Genomic DNA, 26,873 nt, shown 5'->3' on the forward strand with positions numbered 1-26,873 from the left:
CACATTAGAAGTCCAGTTTTCTTGTTTTGAAAGGATGGCTATACACTAGTAATAATAATGTATTTAAAGCTTGGTGATTTATATGGTATTCAAGATGCTGTTGAGGTACAACCATGTCACTACGACGTGCCGTGTGCTGAGCAGCAGTAAGAACTGAGGAGAATCACTTCCTGTCCGTGTTGTAAACTACTCAACTCTGCTTTAATACCATAAAAGCAGCCACAGACAGCATGTAAACAAACGAGCATGATGTATTCCAATAAAACTGTATTTATGGACACTGAAATTCAAATTTCATACAATTTTCATGTCACAAGATTTCTAAAATTCTTTTTCGACCGTTAGTATAAGAACCATTCTCAGGTCATTTATTTGCCGTACAAAAACAGGTGGTAGGCTGGATTTGGCTTGTCAGGCATGGTTTACCATTCCTGATCTAAATAATTTCATTTTTTATTACTAGTTTAGGGGTACTTATATAAAATTTAGGCATACTCTCCAACTGGGGATCACTGCAAAGTGATTGTTAGCAGGCAATTATCCCACCTTCAAAAACTATTTTCCCAGGAGACAGTCAATATTTAAATATATGTATCTAATACAAAATTAGACATAATTTAGATTATAAGATAATCTAATTATTATCACTTAGATAAAATAGACTTATTTAAATTTTAATTTGATAACTTATAACAGCAAGGGTAAAATATCAGTGCTCAGTACTAAAATGAATGCTAAAATTTTATGAAGTCATTATATTTTATTACATAAAGGTCTAATGGGGAGATGGAGAAGACATTTCCAATGAAGTGACTGAAGCAATTTGAGTTTTTTCTTCTGAAAAGACTTTATCTGTCTTCTGGCGTTTAAGAGGTGGGTCGTCCTGATTCTCTGTAACAAAGCCAAAAAACCCGTTATTAGGTAAGAGACTTAACATTGGAAAATACCTTTAAAAAGCAAACAATATAGGCATTTTAAAGATTCTGAATACTCAACGTATACATAAAATAGTAACATGACTGCAGATTTATTATTATAATGAAATAACCTTCTGCTAGACTGAATAGTGTGTATGTCATACTAAAATTCGTAAAATTGCAAGAAACCAGTCACAATTGAGTGGCAAAGAATCTTGAACCGAAATGTCTAACTAGAATTAGTTTAACCTATTTCCAAATTTAATAAATATTAAAAGCTACATGAAAAGTATTATAGTTTACATTTAATTTCCCAGAAATTGCTCACCTAGAGTTAGGGTCTGGTTCTTGTAGAGCACAGCAGCAGGAATCCGAAAGGTGATACATAACATTTCCTTGTTAGGGGCTACATTTCTTACTAGGTGAACTGAACTGCATGCCTCCAAGGAAATGCCTAACACAGCCCCAGCTCGCTGCTGAACATCCTTAGCAGGATTAGGGTCTTTGGAAAAGCTGTAACAGTGCACTATGGGAAGGAGCTCAATGCCACATGGCGGCCCATCTAAAAGCAATTTGAAAACACTGAGAAATTCAATAGCCTTTGCTGGCAAGTTCATGACAATGTGCACAGAGTGTTTTCTTTCTTTTGACAGTGGTCCCAGCTGCTGCATTAACTCTTCTCTGACTGGTCCTTGAAGGAAGTCTTTCCCATCCAAGTTAAAGACTTTCACCTTTTGGTCCACTTTGTTTAATTTACAATTGTGCAATAGCCATTTATGGGATTCAGGATTGAGATCATTAGCAAATACAGTGCAATTTTTCTTTGCTACTGGAATGGCAAAAGGCCCAACCCCAGCAAAAACATCAAATAGCACATCTCCAGATTTGAGAAGTTCTGTGATACGACTGTGTTCTGTAGAGAGACGAGGATTCCAATAGACTTTCGAAAAATCAAATTCATAGGTGTAGCCGTTTTCTCGAACCTGAAAAAGGTATCATACCTTGGTTAACCTGTTTAGTTTTAAATTCCAGCCATGGACACTGGATGGGTATGCCCACACATTTAAATTTAGGAGCAAATAACTGCATTTTAATTAGAATTCTGGTGTTTATGCTATTCTTGAAGCCAGTTAACACCCCGCATTAGACTTTGACCTAAGAAAAGTCCTCTCTTTAAAGCCAAATGACTCTCCGTCTCATTCTACCCGGTCATAAAGTGGTTCCCAAATCACATAAGGCATTTTTCAGACAGGCCAATTGACTGGCTTAATCCTACTCTATTTTGTCACCTGACAGAGAGGGAAATAAACCTATAATTTGAAACAATACAACACATATCTTCATGAGGACTAACTGAAGTTGCAGACAGCATTCCCCTCAGCAAATAAGCTTCCTTAATTTTCAGTTTGTAAGGGGGAGGCATGACAGATGTATCTTGTACTGGGGCACCTGTGTGGCTCAATCAGTTAAGCATCCAACTCTTGATCTCAGCTCAGGTCACAACCTCACGGTTCGTGAGATCGAGCCCTGCGCTGGGCTCCGCACTGGCAGCATGAAGCCTGCTTGGGGTTCTCTTTCTCCCTCTCTCTCTGCCCTTCCCCAGCTTGTGTGTGCACGTTCTCTCTCTTGAAATAAGTAAAAAACATTAAAAAAAATCTTGGGAAAGAAAAGACGTGCCATGTACACATTGGATTTTGAGGTATTTTACTATGTTTTTAGACAGTTACTTGGATTTTGCAAGGTTCATATCTACAAATTTTAGCCAGTGTATAGAACAAATCCTTCCCCTACTTTCTCTTTTCCCAAATTTGAGTTTTCATGGATTAAACTAAATATATTTAGTGAAGCTAAGTCTTGAAATTTAAAATTTTAAGACTTTGTGCCATTTTTGGGGGGAACGATCATAAGCATGTTAGAAAATAGAAAACAAAACTAAAATTACAGTCATGTAATGTGACCTCAGCCTTCATTTTAAGCCCCTTGTTTTAATGGATGAAGAATCAAAAGGCCAGAAAAGTTCCTAAGTTCTACGAATCTGAGATACATCTTCTATATTCTGCCTTCATGGAATATTTTGCTTTCAAATTTGTGTAAATATGTTTTCCTTCCGACCACATCAGATGCTCTGGCCACGTTAAGGCTCCAGAGTTGGAAATGTTCCTTCATTATTCTGCTAACTAAAACTCTCTAGATCTATAACCTGGAAGGTCTGAATATGTCATGGGATGCTTTTCCTGAAATATCCTTCCTACTCCCCCTTTTTAAGGTGAAGCATAGTACCACTTTTAAAAAATTAGACTTTAAGTATCCTTTTGATTTTACTCATACTGTCTTTCAACCTAACCCACTCAACATTACTTTCAGCCCGATTCACTCTCAGGAATCTTTTTACTCACAATAGACACAGAAAGTACTTATGCTGCTTGAGCTCCTAAAATTAAATGTGATTCTGTTTGTAGTAAAGAAATTATACTGAGTTTTTGCATTTACTTTATGGTATAAATGTTAAATATAAAATATATCCTAAGAACAAACTTCAGTTGACTTAAGAAATCAATCAGAAGCCATTTAAAAAATTACAGAAGTTTCTGAGAACTTTTAGATCTCTGAGAAGAAGGAAGTACCCTAAAGGGCAGTACCGAATGAAGAACAAGCAGCACTCAATCAGTATGCTGAGATAAGCATGGATACCAGCAAAGCACTCACATTCAAATCCTACTCGCCAGATCAGACCCCACACAATACACACAAGCAGTAGGCCGTGGACGTTATACAGGGAAAGATCATGCATGGACTCTGGAGTCAGAAGCCTGGCTCCAAAAATCCAGCTCAGTCATTCCTTGTTACTTTATCTGCATAAAGAGAATATTAGAAACAACCACCATTATATTTACCCAAGGGATACAGATGCGCTGTTTCGAAGGGTTACACGCACCCCAATGTTTATAGCAGCGCTATCGACAATAGCCAAAGTATGGAAAGAACCCAAATGTCCATGATGGATGAATGGATAAAGAAGATGTGGTGTATATATATGTGTACACACACACACTGGAGTATTACTTGGCAATCAAAAAGAAAGAAATCTTGCCATTTGCAACTATGTGGATGGAGCTGGAGAGTATTATGCTTGGTGAAATTAGCCAGTTAGAAAAAGACAAATATCACATGATGTCACTCATATGAAGACTTTAAGATACCAAACAGATGAACATTAGGGAGGGGAAGCGAAAAGACAGGGAGGGGACAAAACATAAGAGACTCTTAAACAGAGAACAAACAGAGGGTTGCCGTAGGGGCTCTGGGAGAGGGGATGGGCTAAATGGGTAAGGGGCATTAAAGAATCTACTCCTGAAATCATTGTTGCACTATATGCTAACTAACTTGCATGTAAATTAAACAATAAATAAATTTAAAACAAAACAAAATAACCACTATTATCTTGTGGGCTTCTAAGGATTTGTTATATTTAAAACATTAGCTCAGGCCTAATAGTAAGTATGTAGTAAATGGTGTTTTAATATTCTGTTACAATTAAATTATGGAGAAATAATTTTATACTTAAAATATTCACCTAAATCTATGTGGCCCAGAATCTTAAAAAATAGTTATTTTGCATAAACTCTCCTGGGTTTTATAAACTCCTGTTTAAGAGAAAGAAGTCAGCGAGAGAAAGACAAATACCATATAATTTCACTCATACAGAATTTAAGAAACAAAACAGATGAACATATAGGAAGGCAAAAAAAAAAAAAAAAAAAGAAAAAAAAACAAAACATAAGAGCTTAAGTCTCTTAACTATAGAGAACTGAGGGTTGCTGGATGGGAGGTGGGGGGGTGGGAGCTAAATGGGTGATGGGCATTAAGGGGGGCACTTGTTGCGATGAGCACTGAGTGTTATCTGTAAGTGATGAATCACTAAATTCAACACCTGAAACCAATATTACCCTATTAGTTAACTAACTAGTATTTATTTATTTATTTATTTTTTTTTTTTAATTTTTTTTTTCAACGTTTATTTATTTTTTTGGGACAGAGAGAGACAGAGCATGAACGGGGAAGGGGCAGAGAGAGAGGGAGACACAGAACTGGAAACAGGCTCCAGGCTCCGAGCCATCAGCCCAGAGCCCGACACGGGGCTCGAACTCCCGGACCGCGAGATCGTGACCTGGCTGAAGTCGGACGCTTAACCGACTGCGCCACCCAGGCGCCCCACTAACTAGTATTTAAAGAAAAACTTGGAACCAACAAAAATACATCTAACATCTTAAGAGTGGACTTTGTTATTAAAATTTTTATCAAGTTATGGAGAGAAGTTATGGAGAGATGTACCTATTTCCTAGCTTGGGTACAAAATTTCACATAATATTAACACATAATTATCTAAGACTTTTAAATCAAAAAAATGTTTATATTATCCAGCACTTCAGAGGATTTTGGGGGTAGAGGATGAGAAAGTGGTTTACCCCAGGAGCCTCTTCCTACATATTAAAAATATTTTTTCTTTGAAATAGGTTTGTTTTGTTTTTCTTATAAAAGAAATATGTGCTCCGTAGAAGAGTATAAAAATGAGAACAAAGGTCACTAGTAACTACTATATCAAATAAAAATATGCCCACTGTTAACATTCTGATATATGTGCATATTTACATACATATTTAGTTAAAATGGAGCTATGTATATATATACTACTCTACAACTGGTGTTTTTGTCACTTAACCTATCACTGGGCAATTTATTTTAGTAAGTGTGGAGCTCAGTAATCTATAATGATGGGGTATTTCATTGTGTTGTTATACCAAAATTTAATCATTCTCTGATGAACATTTAGGTTGTTTCTATTCCTTTGTAGAACCTGGTACATACACATCACTACAATTTTCTCCAATCATATCCTTGAGATAACTTCCCGTAAATGGAATCCTAGGTCAAAGGAGGTACCTATTCAAAATGGCAATTTTTACCATATACTCTTCCTGAATATTTGTATCAAATTTGCACTTCCATCAAAAGGATATATAAATGCTCACATTCTCACATACTCATCAATATTGGGTTATTATAAATACTTTTAATCTTTGACATCTATTCTGGTTCTAAACATTAATCTTGATATAATCTGTACCTAGGAGACAATAAGATATTCCATACCTTGGTCATCATGTTCTCCTCTCCAGACAGCACTTCCATTTGGAAATTTCGGTACGTATTATCAATGTTATTGATTTTATTTACTGCTGAGGTGATTCCTGGATTTTTGTCAATCATAACTTGACCTGAAAGATGAGAATTCATAAATATTGCCAATCGGTTGCAAAATAAAACTGAAAATATAAAATGGAAATAAACTGTATTTCTTTTGGTTATAGACAAAAGTTGCATCTAGTGTGTATATCGTGACATGCAATTCTAAAAATTCAGTGGATTAGCAAAGTTAATTAATGTCTGCCAGCCTCTAATACAAAGACAAAAAAACATAAGGGTACACAAGTTTTTATTTATTTTGAGAGAGAGAGAGAGAGTAAGCGAGCTAGTGTGCGCATGAGCAGAGGAGAGGCAGAGAGAGATGCAGAGAATCCTAAGCAGGCTCTGCACTAACAGTGCAAAGGTAGGGCTCAAACTCACGAAGTGTGAGATGAAGATGTGAGTTGAAATCAAGAGCTGGACACAACCGAATGAGCCACCCAGCCACCCTATAGGGGTACATTTTTAAAGAAAAATTTTTGAGGAGTTTCAGTCTATCTAATAGTTTTCCTTTTTTTTTTTTTAAATTAAATCTCAAACGGACCAATACCCAACAATAAGCAAAAAAGTAGACCATAAGGTAAAGAACAGAAAGGAAAAGTATAAGGACCATTGCAACAAATGATCTCTAAAATCACCAGCCTGTTCCCACTGACCTAATCAAATGTCTGCTTTACTATGTACTTAAAAAAGATGCCCCCACTTTGGAAATACATACCAGTAAAATAAGTTTTCAAATAAAAGAAACAGATTATTTAGTCTTATCTAAGTAAAATGTTCATTTAATTAAATTGTTCTTTTTGTCAAATATTTGCCAGAGCAGAAAGAGCTACAAATAAAATACACCAGAAATGGTATATTGATGCCCTTTACTTAAAGTCTACTTTTTTGTTAGCGCTTAAAAAAATTGTAAGAATCTATATGTCATGTCATTGCATAAAGAAAGATAACTTGATTTGTAAGCTGGTAAAAAGTGCTCAATAATACAAACATGCTGATATATAACCAGAATTTGTCCAATTTCTTTTTGATAATTAGATACCTGATTTTGAATATGACTCTAGCCAATCATTATTCTTATCCTGTTCTGCTTCAGGTATCAGAAGTCAATTTTTAAGGTATGATAGTTTGAAATGAGGAATGAAATAAAAAAAACAAACTGAAAGTCTATAGCAAAAGCTTTAAAAATACCACTGGATGAAAATGCTTCACTTTTAATCTAGGAGGGCCCTGAATAAAATAGGGATGCCAAAAGGGATGTTTTGAGTTCTGACAGGCGATGACTCATACATAGCAAAGCTTATCTTTGACAATTGTAACCAGGCATAATTATAAAGATCTGCTTAATTATTTATTGTGTTATCGTTGTGCATTATCAGTCCCTTTCATCAGTAAAAACAAAGGAAATGCATAATAGCATATTTCTGAAATCCTAATCATGCAAAATACTGAGAACTACATTTTATTTTATTTTATTTAAAGCATGAGAGTGCAAGCAAGCTGGGGAGTGGGGCAGAGGGGTAGGAAGAGAGAGAGGAGGGTGGGGTAGAGAGAGAGAGAAAGAGGGAGAGGGAGAGAGAGAAAGAGAGAGAATAGAGAGAGAGAATATCCCAGGCAAGGTCCATGTTCAGCATGGAACCTGACAGAGGGCTTGATCCCACGACCTTTGGGATCATGACCTGAGCTGAAATCAAGAATTGGACAGTCAAACAACTGAGCCACACAGGTGCCCTGAGAACATGTTAAAGGTGAAAATAATTCTCAAAAGTTCTGACAATTACTCTATTCTATTACAATTAAAAAGAAAAAAAAATCTGGAGAATACTCGGACATCAAATATTTGTGTAAAGACAACTGCAATCCTGATTAGTCTTCTACTTCTTTCTTCTCCCAAAGGATAAAGGACCCAGGCTCAAACTTGGGCTTACAGAGATACAACATACAAAAACATTATTTTTTTTTTTTAATGTTTATTTTTGAGAGAGGGATTGAGAGAGAGAGACGGAGCACAAGCCAGAGAGGGGCAGAGAGAGGGAGACACAGAATCTGAAGCAGACTCCAGGCTCTGAGCTGTCCGCACAGAGCCTGACACGGGGCTTGAACTCATGAACCATGAGATCATGACCTGAGCCGAAGTTGGACGCTCAACTGACAAGTGACCCAAGTGTCCCCAGAAGCATCATTTCTAAATGACTAAGGGCACTAAAAAACAAAGTATGGTGCCAGACATATAGAAGAGGCTCAGTCAGTCGAATCAAAGCATGAATAAACAGGGTCTTGAACTTTTGATGGTAAACACTCAAATTTAAGAAACCTAGAATTCAGCATAGTCCTGAGGGTCTAATAACTCCTATGTACCAAATGACGAGGTGCCAAAGAATTCTGCCAAAGCAAAAAATTTGAGTTTAATCTATGCTTGTATATTGTGTACAGAAAAGCCTGAACTGATTTTTAGAGTTTGCTATCACTCTGGAGAGAGTATTCCAAAATGGCTTTCAAAAGAGAGGGTATGTAGCTCAAGATGCAGCTTAAAATTAAAATGGTAACATGTCCTGCTTCTGTAATTTGACATTTAAGAAAGTCATTTTAAGAACTAAAATGAGAACCTAATTACTTTCTAGCACATAAATATTATTACTAAGACACACCTACCAATTAAATGCTTGAAAGGTAGTTGATGATCTCGAAGGTTCAGGTGGGCAATATGTCCAACTCTGCTAAATCCTGAAGTCACATCTTGACCTTCAGGGAGCACAGCTCTCAAGATTTCTTCTGACTTAAAGTTTTCATAAGTGAGTTCCAAATTATATTTATGTATCTGTGGACTGACATTAAGCTGCTTTAAAATACTGAGTTCTGCTCTCTCAAAGGAACCATCAGTAAATATTTTATAGGGATCCAACATAACTAGTCTACTTTCTTCATCTTCTGGATCTTCAATTACACGTTTTATGCCTGGGCGCTGCAGTGCTGCCCTTTTAAGGGATCGCATCAATTTATTGACTATTTCTTTCCTCACTTTAAGTACTGGGATGGTGACTGTCTTTTTAAAAGCTGTTCTATCAAGTTTTGTCATTCCTCGAACATTAGAGGGTGGTGAAAACAATTCAGAGTCTCTCTGGTTTGTTTCTATTTCAGTCATGGTGGAGAATCTTCTCCTTTGATCCAGCAAGAAAATACCAGGTGCTCTGCTAAGTTTCTGTATCTGTGACGTCCAAGCAAGTTGAGCCAATGATTCTGATTCAGATATTCTACAGGTTTCCACTTTGAAAACTATTCTTGAGAATCCAAATTGCCTCCATAAGTTCCTAAAAAAAAGGATGCACTTTAAAAAAACAAACAAAACAAAAACAGAAAGCTACAAATTTACATGTTCACAACAGGTTAAGAATAAAAAAATCTAAATTCTATAGTTTTAAATAACATGCTAAATGCTGACTGGTGTGTGAGAAGTATACTATCTTTTCCATGATATGTTGTCTTTTATAAAAGTAGTAAATAATAAATTTGCACCTTAACCCATCTGCTGCCAGGACAAGGGCTTAGTGACCCATCAGCCTCCCTACAGTCAATGAACCTCTCCACCCACAATTTTCTACAGAATAAGTTTGGGATTGGAAGGCTGACGTTTGACTTAAACGATCCATCTCTAAATGAAATGGTCATTATATTTATGACTTTACCAATGGCAATATTTACTAGGATACTTATGGGTGCTTATTACATCAGAGGCTGTGCTACATGCTTTACACACATTATCTATCTTGGCAGGTGTGTGGTTATCACATCTTTATTTTGTAAACGAGCAAACTAAAGGTCAGAAGTAGGTTAATTCATCCAGTCTCGTTTCTGTAAGTGGCTGCGCAGGGATTAAAAACCAGGTCTGTCTGACTGACTACAGAGCCTGTATTCTTAATATATTGATTGGTATGTTGTTTGTCTTTAATGCTTTACTACCCCAAGTCCTGTCTATAACTTGAGGTTTCAGTATTTTGAGGACTAGGGCTTTGCAGAGTTCTATGTCCATTCCATTAATAGTATCAGATATTCACTTTGCCTTCTAGAATACCAAAGAAATAATTGGAAGGGGAGAGGACCCTGCCCCAGAACCCCGTGAAGCAATTCTCAAACTTCACAGTCAGGGTTCAAGTTTGGTCTAGGAGTTCCCCAGCTGCGTGATCTTGTAATTTCTTAATCGGAGTCTCGGTTTCCCACATGTAAAATGTGGCTAAAGGCTCGATCAGAAAGCTTCTGAACAGATAAAACACATTCCTTCGCACCCAGTACTAGGGCCCAAGCTCAGCACCCGGGCGGTGGGTGACCTCGCGACCTGCGCCAAGAAGCGAATGGCGGAGAGCAGACCTTGGAAGACGGGTACTACCACCTGACCCTCAGCCTCTCGGATCAGGGGCACTGCGGTCACCACTTCACCAACGTCACCATCCCAATTCCCGGCGCCGCTCGGCGGTTGACTCCAAGTCTAGACCCCTCACCTCATGCTCTGGTGCAGCTCGGAAGAGAGTCGCTCGTGGAAGGGCTGGCCCTCGATGACATCATCACGGTTCGCCACGGAGGGGCGAGCGTCATCAGAGCCCGTCGATTCCCTTCTTTCTTCTCCGCCCCGGTCGGTACGGGAACCCGGAAGGGCCGGGCTCCCCGCCCCGCCTCCCGCGCGACTATTGACTGGAAGGCTGGGGTAGGAGCTCGCAGATGGACCTGGTTGTCGGCCAGCGAGCAGCATGGAGGCGCCCTGGGGGATCGGCAACGCCGAGCGGAGCTGGTACCTCTCGGCCCAGCAGTCCGAAGAGGCGGAGGCGGAAGAGTTGAGCCCGTTGCTAAGCAACGTAAGTTTCCTCGGGAAGCTTCTGGGTGCTGCAGGCCTCCGGCCTTTTTCCTGAAATGCCTGACAGATGAGACCTGGAAAAGAAGGAGGTGCGGGTGCTGCACGGGGAGAAGGGAGAACCTGGAGCCTGACTCTTGGGGGATGGGGCCCAAAGGCAGGAGCCAGACGCAGATGAGACCCAGCGAGTGCATGAATGTGATTGCAGCGTAACATGCCCTAGAGAGAAAGTAAAGGCGCGGGCACAGGTGGAAGAGGTGCAGCACCATTTGGAGGCTGGGGACCTGACTGGAGGAGCAGCCCTGCCGTTATGTAACTCAGTGCTGTCTGTTAGTGTCTTTGTCGACTTCCTGTTCCCTCCAACAGTCTTGTGAGGTTTTTGCCAGAGTCACGAGATTTTTCTTCCCTAGACTTAGTCATTGGGTGCCTGGAAACCTCATACAGAGCTCCTTAGCGGTGAAGGAGTAGAGGTGGCCTGGTAATGAGTACATAGCACTTCCCTGACCCTCAAACCTGTGTAAGGGGGGCCCTCGGCTTTTTAACTCAAGTCCCTGGACTGTAACAGTTTCTAGGACTTCGCTCACAAATGCTGTTTTGGCAGAGGGTGTTTTCAGGGGTATCCTCGGTAGAGCAACGTGTATTGCTTCTGTTTATTGTATCGTCATTGCAAGGTATTCCCGACCATCCTTGCATTTGAGCTGACTGAATTCATTAAATAAACAGAGATTACTTTTGCAGTCCTAGTAATTGGGGAGTAACCATTGTCTACAGGAGCCCCAAGCTGACTCAGGATTTCTTCAGTAATCACATGAGCTGAGGCCTTCTCTCCCTCGACTCTGTCCCACCCCATTCCTATCCTATCTTCATCTTTTGCAGTCACAAGGTTAGTCATGGTTTTTCCTGAAGCCTGTCTGGCCTCTGTACTGGTGGAGATGATCTTCCTAGGAAACAAGATTTTTCTGGCACTGCATTAGTGGGAGGTGGGAAGGGAAAAAAGGAAACCAGTGCTGCTTGAGAAATTAGTGTCACACAGTGCCTGTGGATTGCAGGAGTTCTCCATAACTTGTCATTCATTTCTTGATGAAATCTGAACTTCATCTAAACACTTAACACTGTTAAATTTGTGTGCTTGCAGGAACTTTACAGACAGGGATCCCCAGGTGTTTCATTTGGTTTTTCTGTGTTTAATTTGACAAATGCCATCATGGGAAGTGGCATCCTTGGTTTAGCTTATGTTATGGCTCATACTGGCATCCTTGGATTTAGGTGAGTTTTTTTCTTTATTTCTCCCCTCCCCCCCCCCCCCCCCCATTTTGATAGTACACTGAGAAGCAAAGAGGCCCCAGAGCTGGTGTTGTACAATTTCTAGTTAAATCATTTCTGGAGGTTTAGCATTTTCCTGCTACTTATATATTATTGCTACTCTGTAGTTTGGAGGGATGCTATATAATTTGTATTTTTTATCCAAAAGTGGGACTAATTTTTAAAAATGGAAACTTGACCCATGCTTGTTTATGATAACATTAAGAAGTGGCTGTTGTTGTGTCACGTTGGCCAACGTGAATTAAAGTTTATCAGCTATCAGATTACTTACAAATAACAATTTTGTGAGTGGAAAACACATAATCTTTTCATTTCTCTCCATCATCTCCTGTCCTCCAGCTGTTAGGTAGTCTTATTTCCCTGAGTCTAGGCATGTGTTCTGTGCCTATTCCTTTTCATCTAGACTCAACTCATATGCCAGTTGGCTCAAAATAGGAGACATTCTTGGCTTTTCTGTGTTTCCATAGTACTTGTCTATTCATTCTGTTATTATAATGTGTTGTAATGATTTGTTTGCAAGTTAGTTTCTCTGCTAAACTGAAATCGTTTAGAACTAGACCTAATCCTTAGCATTTAGCAAGTTTGTTTTATCAGTAGAAGCAGACCCATTTTACCAGGAAATTTAAAATGCATAGTCTCATTTAGGTTTATTTTCTGCTTTTATTTTGAATTTCTTGATAAGCGAACCAACTTTTAGGTAACCCAACTTCCTTTTATAATGAGATATATGCACAAACTTTCATAATTTTTTTCTTAAAAAAATTTTTTTTGAATGTTTATTATTTTCGAAGGCGAGAGATAGAGCATGAGCAGGGAAGGAGCAGAGAGAAAGGGAGATACAGAATCCAAAGTGGGCTCCAGGCTCTGAGCTGTCAGCACAGAGCCGGACACGGGGCTTGAAGTCACAAACCATGAAATCATGACCTGAGTTGAAGTCGGTCGCTTCAACTCACCCAGGCACCCCCATAATTTTTTTTAAATAAAAAAAATTTTTTTAAGTAGGATCCACGCCTAAGTAGGGCTTAAACTACCCCCCCCCCCCCCGGGGATTAGGAGTGGCATGTTGTACTGAGACAGCCGGGTGCCCCTCATAATTTTTTGAGTTTTTATTTTATTTCCAGTTAATATACAGTGTTATCACTATATTGCAGTGATTCAACACTTCCTTTACAACACCCGGTGCTCATCACAACAAAATACTCCTTTTTCCCCATCCCCTGTCTCACCCAATGCCTACCGCCTCCCCTCTGGTAACAGTTTGTTTTCTATAATTAAGAGTCCATTTTTGATTTCTCTCTCTCTCTCTCTCTCTCTGGTTTGTCTTGTTTCTTAACAAACATTCATAGTTTTAAAACTTCAAAACTGTATGTGACATCTTAGGCAAGACATAATTATAGGACTTATTTTGGGTTCCCTTTGAAAAAAATCACATCTTGTACTCCAGGGTCTTACATGCAGATGTATACCACGGAACGTGCCCTCACTGAATCATATCACATTTGCCATTTAGTGATACCAGACTGTTATTTTGTGAGGCTTCAAGTGTACCTCTCAGTTTTGCTACTTAATAACAAGTATTAAGTGGGCCAAAAGTAACTTTTGGGGTACTCCCCTAGAGCCAGCTCTCTAGAAGCCTGTTTGTTAGTATCTTCCTGAAAATAAGTACGAAATGATGCATGTTGTCTCTTTTACCACTTTCAGTAAAAGAATCCCAATTATTACATCGTCTGCACCTTTTCAAATTGTGTCACGAACACATCAACTGTGTTAACTGCATTTGTTTGGTTTGGTGGACGTGTGTGTTTAATGCTAGGAAATGCAGTCTTAATTCAGTTTTATAGATGAAGGTGGGGTACAATCTTTGGAAGAGAAGAGACAGAGGGAAGGAAAAAGACAATGACGGGGCGCCCGGGTGGCTCAGTCGGTTGAGCATCCGACTTCGGCTCCGGTCTTGATCTCTTAGCTCATGGGTCTGAGCCCCGCGTCGGGCTCTGTGCTGACAGCTCAGAGCCTGGAGCCTGCTTCAGAGTCTGTGTCTCCCTCTCTCTCTGCCCCTCCCCCACTCACACTCCATCTCTCTCTCAAAATAAACAAACATTAAAAAAAGAAAAAAAGGAAAAAGAAAAAAAAGACAATGAGATTCCACAACCAAAACCTCTGTTTGGATTTAAAATAGGAAGAAATCGTTATAAAAGGGAAGTATTGCAAGATCACTGAATGGCTGAACCAGCAGTCAGCAGACAAGAGTGCCGAAGGAGGAAATTTGTTTTTGTTTCAAATAAAGTTGGTTTCTTTCTGATTTTTTATTTTTATTTTTATTTAAAAAAATTTTTTTTCAACGTTTATTTATTTTTTGGGGGACAGAGAGAGACAGAGCATGAACGGGGGAGGGGCAGAGAGAGAGGGAGACACAGAATCGGAAACAGGCTCCAGGCTCTGAGCCGTCAGCCCAGAGCCTGACGCGGGGCTCGAACTCCCGGACCGCGAGATCGTGACCTGGCTGAAGTCGGATGCTTAACCAACTGCGCCGCCCAGGCGCCCCTCTTTCTGATTTTTTAAAATTTAAAAGCAGTATATTTTCATTTAAATAAAATTCAGTAAATGCAAAATAATATTTTCTTTCTTTAGTGGCCACAATCCAACTCTAAGATCATCCCTGTGAACATTGGAATGTGAAAAAAAAATTAGTTTTTTATTTTTTTTAATTTTTATTTATTTATTTTTTTCAATTTTTTTTTTCAACGTTTATTTTTATTTTTGGGACAGAGAGAGACAGAGCATGAACGGGAGAGGGGCAGAGAGAGAGGGAGACACAGAACCGGAAGCATATCTGGTATGAGCCATCAGCCCAGAGCCTGACGTGGGGCTCGAACTCCCGGACCGCGAGATCGTGACCTGGCTGAAGTCGGACGCTTAACCGACTGCGCCACCCAGGCGCCCCCAAAATTGGTTTTTTAAAGAGATACCTCAGAAAAGAAACTTTTGTGGGGTTTGACCATGTCCTCTTTTATATTTTAGTTTCTTGCTGCTGATAGTTGCTCTCCTGGCTTCCTACTCAGTTCACCTCCTGCTAAGTATGTGTATTCAGACAGGTGAGTAAAAATACTCTGAGTCATTTGTTGAAGCAGCTCCTTGAGATGGGAACCACATACAGGATTCGATGTCTCAAATTTAATTTCCAGTAGGCATGCATTATTATTAGATAGGGTGGTTGAAATGGAGAATTTCAAAAGACCAAGATACCCAGTCCTACGGAAGTATCCAAGGACAGAATGGAAGGAAGAAACTTACCTCCCTTTCTCTATAGCACACAGCATAGTTTTCTAGGGTAGATTAGTGGAGACACCTGAAAGGTGTTCAAAGGATCCAAACCTTATACTATGGGGAAGCAGTGGACAGGTGTTCATTCTGATTGTTTTCTCTTAGGGTGACTATTTCCCCAAGGAGAACGCCTCTCTAGATCTACTCCTGTCTCCGTAGGAGGCAAGGTCACTAAACCTTGCATTTATTTAGATTGTTGTATATTTTCAGTTGCAAGTCTGGAATAAGATAGTCTTTTTGAAAATGACAGATTTATATGCAATTAAAACAGAATAGATATTTATAAATATTTTTCCATTTGGACTGTAATTCATTCATGTATTAAGTTCTTTTCAGTTGCAATAAGTAAAAGTATATGAATTACAGAACTGCTCTAATAAGGCTTTTCTTTTGGCATTAACAAATATTCTGTATCCATCAATCCTGGTCTTTTTATCTGTCTAGTCTCTTTTATGTTTGGATTAGGTCAGTTTTGATGCCAGATCATGAGTTTAATTCTTCTTCTTTTTTTTTTAATGTTTATTTATTTTTGAGAGAGACAGAGACAGAGTGCTAATGGGGGAGGGGCAGAGAGAGAGGGAGACACAGAATCTGAAACAGGCTCCAGTCTCTGAGCTGTCAGCACAGAACCCGGCATGGGGTTTGAACCCACAAATGGCAAGATCATGACCTGAGCTGAAATCAAGAGTCAGACACTTAACCTACTGAGCCACCCAGGTGCCCCATCATAAGTTGAATTCTTATGTGAGTGAATTCACTGTGCTCTATCAGGTTTTGTTGTTTTCAGACTTTAAGAAGCAGAATAGATACATGAAATAGACAGTGGGATTATTCTGGCTGGAACAGGTGAGAGAAGCCCAAAGGTATTTCTTGAGAATTTTAAGACTCTTCCAAGCATAGTCCTAAATACACAACTCTACTCTATTTCGTCCGTCTATGCAGCAGACATATCTGCAGATCCTTTTGTAAGTGATTTACAAACCACGGGGCTTCTAAGTCCAAGAATCTGAGGTGGGACTTAGAAATATGTTTTTAAAAGTCCTCCAGGTGATTCTTCTGCAAAACTGGTTTAAGTTCCACAGCTATAATTTGTATCAGTGCCTTTGGCCATCCAACCTGCAAATGTGTGCCTTTCTTTCAAGGGTATTGGGGACGGTGCAGACAGATAAAAAGACCAGGAAAATGCAATATTAATCTGAAAATACAAGTTATTCATAAAGCATCCCAAATTCAGAAATAATAGCACTAAATAAGTGTCATTGTAAATCCTGCTGAACTTGACTGGAATTTTAATGACCTATTTTGAAATTTTTCTTCTCTGTGTGAAACGATTTATTTACCTAATTGTTAGTTTTTAATTTTTTTAGTTTTTAACATCTTAATAGGGTTATTTTATTTTTTTGTTATGGATTCTACTGAAAGAGTAATATGTTAGTCAACTGTGGCAATTATGTCTTCATTACACTTTATTAATTTCACTTATTTGGAAATAATATTCAATTTAGATTTCTGAGTACTGCTGATTTTTTTTCTCCTTCACTTCATCTATATTTAACTTCAAAATTCTGACACTGTCTGTTGTTCTTTTCTGTAACTTTAGGGCATATGAAACTGAAAACCTGTTTCCTTCTCTCTTTTCTTTTTTCCTTCATTTTTGTAGCTTACTTGGTCCATGAACTAGCTTCTTCATGGTTCTTCATATGCATTGATGCACCTGTCTTTCATTGATTGAATTCCTTCAGTCGTTGTAAAATTCTCTATGGAGGTAGGCTTTTTTTTTTTTTTTTTTTAATTAATACACACATACACACATAAAAGACTGGAGAATAACATGTAGCTAAATTTTCTTCTCAGTGTTTTGGACCATCATTAAGGAGTATTATGCTCAGATCAGATTCATTGGTCAGAGAAAGGGCTGTCGTAAATCTTTACAAAATAAATTCTTCATTTATTTGCCTGGAGTGCGAGAGAAATTTTCATCTTTATAAAAGTAAAGGATTTCTTCACATGAAATTCTGCTGTTTTGGATTATATATAGGGTTTGAGGTCTATGAAGACTTTTTTGGGGAACTGAGGTAGCATATAAGGTACCTTAATCTCTGTAGCCTTAGTTTATCATCTGTAAAATGATAATGATAATGCTTTCCTTTGGGATTATTGTGAGAATGAAATACAATAATGTATATAAAATGCCAAGTCCTTGGTCAGTGCTAGCTTTTATTATGAATTCTCACTGATGCAGAACCCTTGAAGATTGCAAGATGTACACACTTCTGCCTCAGAAACAGTGGTGTATTGTGATTCTTTGGGGAAACTTATCTGCTCAGGGAATAAACCCATAGGTCCCCTCCTCTGATCTCCATATCACTCTAAGCAAGAAGGAATGACAGTTGTAGAACTTAGCCTGCCAGGACTTACCTGTGTACTGTCTCTCACTCTCCTGTCCATATAGCCCTTTTGTCTAATTGAAGTTTCATGGTATGTTATTACAATCACTGCCTTGCTCCTCCCCTTTATCATCCTACTCCTCTAGCAAAGCTCCAACCATGGTTAAATGCAGTTCTGCCTACTTCACACATGCACCTGTGCAGTAGCATATTCCTGCAGAAAAACACAGCCATGCAGATTGATATCGCTATAATTCAGTGTCTGGTGGACCTACGATGCTATTACGCAATCCTTATCTTCAGTGCATTCACTTGCTTACTCTGCTGTCTAAGAGATGAGGTTTTCATAGCTTCTCCTTTCTCTCAAACCTTCACCACATTCTCATTGATTACATTCTTAGTGGATATCCTCACTTTCTACTTCACTGAGAAAGTAGAAGGAATCATAAGCTCTTGCCACTACTTATACCTTTCTATCTTCATTTGTGCCATATGCTCTGTTACCTTGGATAAACTCTTGGTGTTCCTATCTAAGACCAGCTTCCCTACTTATGCTGTGATTTCGTCTGCTCTCACCTGCATCATTCCAGCCACTGTCCCCCATCTCCTCTCTTTTATCATCTTTGTTCCTTTGTTTTCTTCCTATCAGGCTACAAAGAATCTATAATTTATTCCATGTTAAGAACGACTCCACATCCTTCAGTATGCTCCATGACTTCATAGCAAAACTCCTCAAAAGACTTATTTATACCAGATAGTTCCTCTTCCTCTTGTTCTCTTTTGAACCCACTCTAGTTATGCTTTCCTCTATCATTCCACTGAAATTATCGTACCAGCGACTTACAGTTAGTTGCTAAATCCAGCAGTCAGTTGTCATTGTTGACCTCAGTTGACTATTCAGCAGCATTTGACACAGTTGTTCTATCCTGTGTGTGACACTTATTTACACTCTAATGGTTTTCTTCCTGTTTCACTGAATACTTCTCTTTCTTTATGCTGAATCTTCATCTCTCTATCTTCTAAACATTGGAGTACCCCAGGACTATTCCTCTGATCTCTTTTCTTTTCTTCTTCCTCTTTTTTTTAATCTTTATTTATTTTTGAGAGAGAGAGACAGAGCATGAGCAGGTGAAGGGCAGAGAGAGAGGGAGACCCAGAATCTGAAGCAGGCTCCAGACTCTGAGCTGTCAACACAGATCCTGACGCAGGGCTTGAACTCACGGACCAAGAGATCATGACCTGAGCCTAAGTCAGACCCTTAACCAACTGAGCCATCCAGGCACCCATGATCTCTTTTCTTTTGAACTCACTCTAGGGCTCATGGTGACCCTAAAATTTATATTCTTAGCCTGGATCTCTTCCCCTGAATTTCAGTCTCCTATACAACTGCCTCCATGACATCTCCACTTGGATACTACTGTATGTCTCAAATTGACCAAACTGTCTGTTTTTGCAAATGCCAATCTATACCTTCCACTGTTTTCTCATCTAAGTAGATGATAGCATCTTCTTTCTAGTTGCTTAGGCCAAAAGTCTTAGAGTTATGGTGAACTCATTTTTTCCCTTCATACTCCAAATGGAAGCTCCAAATGTGAGGAAGTATCCATTCTATACATTTGAAGGTAAAATATTGGCACAACATATGAAGACCATGATGAAAAGGTGTAGAGGCTACCATTTGATCCAGTAATTGTACCACTTGGTATATACCTAAATGAATTGAAAACTTATGTTGACACAAAAACCTGCACATGATGTTTATAGCAGTTTTATTCATAATAGCCAGAACTTAGAAGTAACCAGTTGTCCTTCAGTACATGAATGGATTGTGTGGTCCATTCAATGAAATGTTATTCAGTGCTAAAAAGGAATGAACTATCAGGCAATGAAAAGATATGGAGGAACCTTTGATGCATACTGCTAAGTGAAAGTAGCCAATCTGAAAAGGCTACATCCTATACAATTCCCTCTATTTGATATTCTTGGAACACCTGGCTGGCTCAGTTGGTAGACCATGCAACTCTTGATCTTGAGCTTATGAGTTCAAGCCCCATGTTGAGTGTGGAGCCTAGTTTTTAAAAAATGGCCAATGATATGATATTCTAGAAAAGATAGAACTATGGAGACAGTGAAAAGTCCAGTAGTTGCCAGGGGCTAGAAGAGAAAGAGAAATGAATAGGTAGAGCACAGGGAATGTTGGGGGCAGTGAAACTATCATATTACACTATAGTAAAGGATACATGTCATTATTTACTTGTCAAAACCCATAGAATGTACAACACCAAAAGTAAACTCTATGGACTTTGGGTAATGACGTGTCAGTGTAGACTCATCAGTTGTAACAAATGTACCACTCTAGTGGGGAATGTTGATGGTGGTGGAGGTTGGGCATGTCTGGGGTTAGGGGGGATGTGGGAACTCCCCATACTTTCTGCTCAATTTTGCTGTGAACTTAAAACTGTTCTTAAAAATAAAGTTTATTTAAAAAAATTAAGTAACAAACTCAGAGGAAAAGAGGAAACAGATAATACAGAGACCAGATGAGAATTTAAAAATACTATATTTAATAGCTCTAAAGAACTAAAAGGAGATAATGCATTCTTGAAACAAGGACAGGGAGTTATTTAAAGGGTATAATAGAAAATACAAGAGTCCTAGAAATTAAAAATTAAATTTAAAAGTAATTTATTATTTGAGTTGAAAGAGCTAAGGAAATTCTTTAGGCAGGGGGATGAGAGGAAGACAAGGAACTTGAAAATGGGAGAGAAAAGATAGGAAAATAGAGGATCAGTCCCAGAGGTTCAACATGCAAATAAGTGGAATTCCATAAAGAGAGAAAAGAAAAAATATAATGGTAGAAAAATATCAACAGAATAATACAAGGAAAGTTTGTTTAACTGAAGGAAATTAGTTCATAGATTGAAAGTATCCATTATAATACTTGTAAAATAATTCATACCAACACACATCTTTGTGAAAAATCAGAAACCCAGAAAATATCCTAAAAGCTTTCAGAGAGGAGAAACAAACAAATTTCCATACAATGAATCAAGACTGTAATAGCAAATAGCTTTGCAGGAGACACTATAAATAAGAAGACTATAAAACAATACCTTCAAAATTTGAAAGGAAATTATTTCAGTATAGAATTCTATACCCAGCAAAACTATCATTTAAGTGCAAGGGTAGAATAATAACATTTTCATACATGCAAAGACTCAAAATTATCTCCTGTGCACTTGTACTTAATTAGCAACGGAGTTTGCCGTTTACCAAACTTATGTACTATCAAAGAAATAGGGAATTTAGCACAGAAGAGAAGTAAAGGGAATTCTCAGGACAACTGAGCAGCTGATCTAAGAGCTACCTCCAGATTGGAGTAGTTTTTTTCACAAAGGCACTGTCAGCTTTCCAGGCCATGCTTGCCTTCAGGATTATAAACATGATGGAAACCCTTTTTCTTTTTCTTATTCTTTTTCTTTTTCTCTTTCTTTTTCTTTTTCTTTCTCTTTCTCTCTTTCTCTTTTTCTTTTAATTTTTCTTTCTCTTTCTCTTTTTCTTTTTCTTTTTCTTTTTATTTCTCTTTCTCTTTTTCTTCTTTTTCCCCTTAAAAGAATCCCTTTCTCATTTGTCTGTATGGCTCTAATTTACACTAACAGCACCTGAGTAGGTCAGCAGTCAAGCCTGGTTGTCACAAAAGTCTAGGAATCAAATACCAGAATATTGAAACAAAGTATTAACAAGAGAAATAAAAGAAAGAAATGGATTAGGAAATTGTGGAGATTAAGGGAGTTAAAATCAAGAGAAGTTGATGTCTGAATGTGAATAGTAAGAGAGAAGGAGATGTCTAAGGATATCTCCCAGATTTATGTTATGAGCCACTGGATAATGATAGTGTCCTTAAATGGAGGTAAGAGCACAGCAGGAGGCATTGATTCAAAGTAAAAATGAGTTCAGTTTTGGATAGGTGGACTTTGAAGAACATTTGACCCTTGAACAACACAATGGCTTATTCATCAGAGTAACCAACTCTTGATTTCGGCTCAGGTTATGATCCCAGGGTCATTGGGATTGAGCCCTGCATGGGGCCTCATACTGAGTGTGGAACCTGCTTAAGATTCATTCATTCTCTCTCTCTCTCCCTCTCCCTCCCTCTCTCTCCCATTCTTTCCACCCCCTCTCTCTCCCTCTCCCTCTCTAATGCTCTCTCCCCTCCCCCTCTGCCCCCTACTCTGCTCATGCTTGTTTTCTCTCAAAATAAGAAAAATAAATAAATATGGACTAGATACAGTAAGAGCTCAGAGGAGGGAGTGATTTGTCTTGTCTGGGTTGGGTGTTGAGGGTCACTAAATATTCCTGAAGGACTGAACTGAAATTTGACTAGGAGACAAGGCAAGAGAGAATATTTCATATACAAAGGTACATACTACATATTTTATTCAAGATACCAAAAATAGTTTACTATTACTTGTGCATGAGGTACAAAAGAGAACAGATAGACAAGTGTCACACCCTGAGGAATTTGGAGTTTTTGCTGAGCCAGTAAGAAGCAACTGAGGTGGTTGAAAAGAGTCCAGGAAGATCCTGGGATTCACTTTTTATTGCCTCCAAAGAGAATTTTGGTCCCTCCTAGAGCCCACTGGGAAAGAGAACAGTCTCCTAACTTCCTCTTCCTAAAGTAAGGTTATAGTGCTTTTATGAGGATTTTAATTCTTAGCAATGATGAGGATATAAATGAGGGGTAAATGTCTCCTTTGTGCTCCCCATTTTTTTTCTTAAACCCTTTAGAGCAATGATTCTAACAACTGTCCATTGCAACACCTTCCTTGAAAAAAAAATTCTAAATGCTCCCTTTTACTATCTGAAATGAAATTCCTGTAGGTATTATACCTCACCTATGGTGCACTGATTATTTTGTAACTCTGAATAATACATTTAAATTTTTATTTTTGTTCCATGGAGTTTAGATCGTGTCCCTTGACTCTCTGCCATGTTATATATTAGCGTGGTGTCCTTTCTCTCACCTGCCATCTCCTATTTCATACTTTCCATATTTCCCTGCTACACCTTTGTATTGTCAAGGTTGATAGTATTTCCTTTCTGTTTTGTAATCACACGTAAGGCATTCATGCTTTATCTGTAAGATAAGTCTAAAAGTTGAAAACTAATGAATAGCACTTATAGGATAAGACTGTGTTAATGTTGTTCACAGCAGGGCCAAGCAGTATATTGGGGCCCTAGAACTTTCTCTACACATGCAATATCACAACCTCTGTGCCATTTGAAAGGAGAATGTTTCTAGTATTCTAACATTCTGTTTGCTTTTTCTGCATTGAGTTCTCTGAAATCATGCCACATTTAGTGGGTAAATTGACATTTAATTACATATTGAAAAAGATCAGAAGTAGTGATACAGAGGTACCTAGGTGGCTCAGTTGGTTAAGCTGCCAACTCTTGATTTCAGCTCAGGTCATAATCTCAAGGTTCATGAGATGGAGCCCCGCATTGGGCTCTGCATTGACAGTGCAGAGCCTGCTTGGGAGGCTCTCTTTCTCCTTCTCTCTGCCCCTCCCCCTCTCCCTGGTGCACCCATGCCCTCCCTCATTCTCTCTCTCTCTCTTTCAAAGATAAATAAACTTAAAAAAAAAAAAAAAAGAACTAGTGATACAGTTGCATAGTAGACACTCAGTAAATGAATGACCTGCACAACACTATTAGGGAGAAAAAGGCAAGAGGAAAATGATGGAAAGCACAAGAAAGAAAAGAATTTCAAAATAATAAGTGCATTGCAAATGGCCAAGTTTCTGAAAGTTGAACTGTATTTGAATAACTCATGTCCCTCAATCCAGATCCAAAGATAATATTGCTGCTGCTGAAACTTGGGCTTTGTACTGTAACCAGAGTTTATTAATTGTCCTATTTCATTGAGGAAAAAATGCAAAGCAGACAGAACACTGGAGTAACTAGCTGGAAATATTCCATGACTTTATGGGAAGCAGCTTTCCAAATGATTCGTGTGGAGGCCAAACTCTTGGTCTAGCCAAAATAGCACTAAAGTGTGCCTTGATGGTACATTAAAGAAGAAATTTTCCCCCAATTTACTTGTTAAGATTTACAGCCTTTCTGCCTCCTCAAAACATAGCATTGATTTCTTTAATATCAAAAAATAATTTCCTAAAATAGATTGCTAATGACTGCTTTCAGTTATTTACTTAAGGAGGATTGGGCCAAGTACTGCTTATATGGTTTCCTGTAAAAGACTGAATTAATTTTATAATTTTCATAATTAATGTTATTCCTATTTTGTAGAATATGCTACTAATGTGACTGGTCATTACCACATCTTATTTTGATATCTCTTAAAACATTTTCACTTTATAAATAAGATATTAAAACATCGATCATATGAAAGAGCAGAAAAATGTACCTTATTTGTAGACCAAATGGTAATAATTAAATTACTAAACACCAGAGAAATTAAAAGTTGCAGCTTAAATAAACCTTATCAGATATTTAGTGGAGAAAATGAAACTATTCAGGGGGGTGGGGGGTATGGTTTTTAAAATTCCACCACTCCATTACAGTCATTGTAGAATATTTGAATTCCTACCCAAAACAGTAAGATAAAGAAGACTACACAATCATTGTTACCAGTTTATAATTCAATTCCTTCTTTTTATGTTTTTTACTTTATAGATCATATTCTCATCCAATTGTTTCAGTCAATATTGACATTTTTCATGTTATAAACATAGTTTTTAATGGCTATATATTACTCTATCAGGTATACTTAACTATAATTTAACCACTTACCATTGTTGAACATTTAGGTCATTTTTTTTTTCAGTGTAAACCTTGCATATAATGTTTTGTCTTATTTTAGGGTTATTTCCTAAGATGCAAAAACTCCAATGTTATATTTTAAAGGTCCATTGTTCAAACTGCATTCCAAAAGTCACACCAGTTTACACTGTAACCAGCATCTTAACTGCCCAAATGCCAGAACAGAACTTTAAGAATATTTCACTAGGGTTGTTTTGGTTTATCAGTTGAGATGATCCAGAAAACCATCAAAAAGAGAATATGTAGAGATAAAGCACTTGGCTGACTGTGTACATATTTTAGTAAAGCCTCAATGTTAAGCCAGAAGCCATTATTCATATCCGTGATGTCTTAGACATGGGAAAATGCTTCTAATTTTTGCAACATAAAAGAAGTATGATGACAGTGACAAAACGGAATGGCTAGCCAGACATGCTGATCTGAAAGATAGAGTGAGGATTTGAACATTGTACTCAGTTTCCATTTAGACGTCTCAGTGTTTTTCACTCTGAATTTGGGAGTTTGCTGTATTTAGACATATTTTTGTAAAACTAGAAAGTAACAGAGAGCAAGTTTGAGATTGCTAAAATGTATGTCACTACTGTCAGAGGTTGCGATTACATTTATCTTTATTGAGCTATTAGTTTGATTATATTTTCTGTAATAATAAAGGTTGTGTTGTAATATAAAAATTAAGAATAAGTGTTTAATTTATTTAGGTAATTAAAATACAAATTCTTTTTGGAGTCTTACAGTGTTACAACTTTTGCTTATGGGAAAGTTACTTGCTTTTCATGTTTACTAAATATGCAACCTATACTTGTTTTCCGCTGTTCAAAAGTGAAACAAACCTTAAACTTTTCGATCAGTATCGTCTTGATAACTTGCTCATTGACCGAGAAACTCTACATAGGTCATTCTAAAAGCAAATTATTCAATATATTCCCATTTGTGACACTGAAAAGCCTCTTTGCTTTAAATTCTTAGAAGGGAAGTTTTTCTTAACAAAGAACGGATAATTTTAACTATAACATAAAAGAAGGGTGCTAAAATTGAACAACGATGTTCCTTTAATCTCATGCTTCAGTGAGAGATCAGAGCCCTTCTGGAGACTTGGTTTACATACACATAATATTGAACCAAATTACCTTCTCAATGTCAAATTAGATAGAAGCTAACATTTAGATAGTTTTTCTGGTTTAATATATATACACCTAGACTTTGGAATGTTAAAGTTAAGGAATAACCCTATATAACATTATAAATATTTTAATAATTTGTTTAGGAAAATTAAAACAAACTAGTAAAGATTTATTGATAAAAATAATAATTTTTGTGATGCGATACCCTTTAGAATATGTTTATATGGAAAAAAGAATTTTGGCATTTCACATAGGAGGAAAATTTTCCAGTTCTTAGTTTTGTAACTCTGCTTTTTAATTTTTATGTTCTAACATATATCCAAAATCTACCCATGTGAGATTATTGTAGAAGTCTTTCATTGTTAAAGCATAAAAGTTCCTACTTATACACATTATATATCCCAAGTTCAAAACTAAATTCTTTGTTCACTGTGTTTAGCAGTCTGAAAATAGATGTAAAAAAAAACAGCTGTGACATCTAAAAACTTTCTAAATTCTTTGATCAACTCTGATAATAGATTAAAATTAAAAATTTTAATTTTGCAATTAAAAATGTTTAAGTTTTTGTTCTTAATCAGTACAACTTATTTTTTCAACACTTTTATTTTCTTTCTGATTTTGTAGTCATAACATGTAAAAGTCATACATGGTTTTTAAAACACTTAACTTTACACACCTGGTGGTCTTTGTGTATAAAAGTACAGCGGAACTTTTTGTTAGTGACAATCGAAAGAAGACTCGTGTGTGTCTTGAGAGAATATATTAAAACTTGGTTTAAGAAATGATGAGCCCGGGCGCCTGGGTGCCTCATTTGGTTAAGTCTGACTCTTGATTATAGCTCGGGTCATAATCTCACGGTTTGTGAGATCAAGCCCCT

The 26,873-nt window shown here is 37.7% G+C and overlaps 2 protein-coding genes across 6 annotated transcripts in view; one reads left to right on the forward strand and one right to left on the reverse strand.

Moving 5' to 3' along the window:
* Nucleotides 1-247: 247 nt before the first annotated feature.
* TRMT5 (tRNA methyltransferase 5) lies at nucleotides 248-10,633 on the reverse strand. Its single transcript, XM_040477330.1, has 5 exons — nucleotides 10,524-10,633; nucleotides 8,814-9,469; nucleotides 6,069-6,193; nucleotides 1,246-1,900; nucleotides 248-891 (listed from the first exon to the last, which is right to left on the reverse strand). The coding sequence occupies exons 2-5, from the start codon at nucleotides 9,301-9,303 to the stop codon at nucleotides 776-778; spliced, it is 1,386 nt and encodes a 461-aa protein (XP_040333264.1). The 5' UTR covers nucleotides 9,304-9,469; nucleotides 10,524-10,633; the 3' UTR covers nucleotides 248-775.
* Nucleotides 10,634-10,782: 149 nt separating this feature from the next.
* SLC38A6 (solute carrier family 38 member 6) overlaps nucleotides 10,783-26,873 on the forward strand; it is a 76,648-nt gene continuing 60,557 nt past the window's right edge. For 4 of the 5 annotated variants that reach the window (XM_040477325.1, XM_040477326.1, XM_040477328.1 and 1 more), the window contains exons 1-3: nucleotides 10,783-11,005; nucleotides 12,137-12,267; nucleotides 15,343-15,416. In XM_040477325.1, the coding sequence (XP_040333259.1) occupies nucleotides 10,901-11,005; nucleotides 12,137-12,267; nucleotides 15,343-15,416 (310 nt within the window). In that variant the 5' untranslated portion in view covers nucleotides 10,783-10,900. Of the gene's footprint in view, nucleotides 11,006-11,074; nucleotides 11,094-12,136; nucleotides 12,268-15,342; nucleotides 15,417-26,873 lie in introns of those variants that run through there. The other variant, XM_040477329.1, reaches the window with a different exon arrangement.

The sequence above is a fragment of the Herpailurus yagouaroundi genome, unplaced genomic scaffold (assembly GCF_014898765.1).
Source record: "Herpailurus yagouaroundi ecotype Mexico unplaced genomic scaffold, PumYag 141, whole genome shotgun sequence".
Lineage (NCBI taxonomy): Eukaryota > Metazoa > Chordata > Mammalia > Carnivora > Felidae > Herpailurus > Herpailurus yagouaroundi.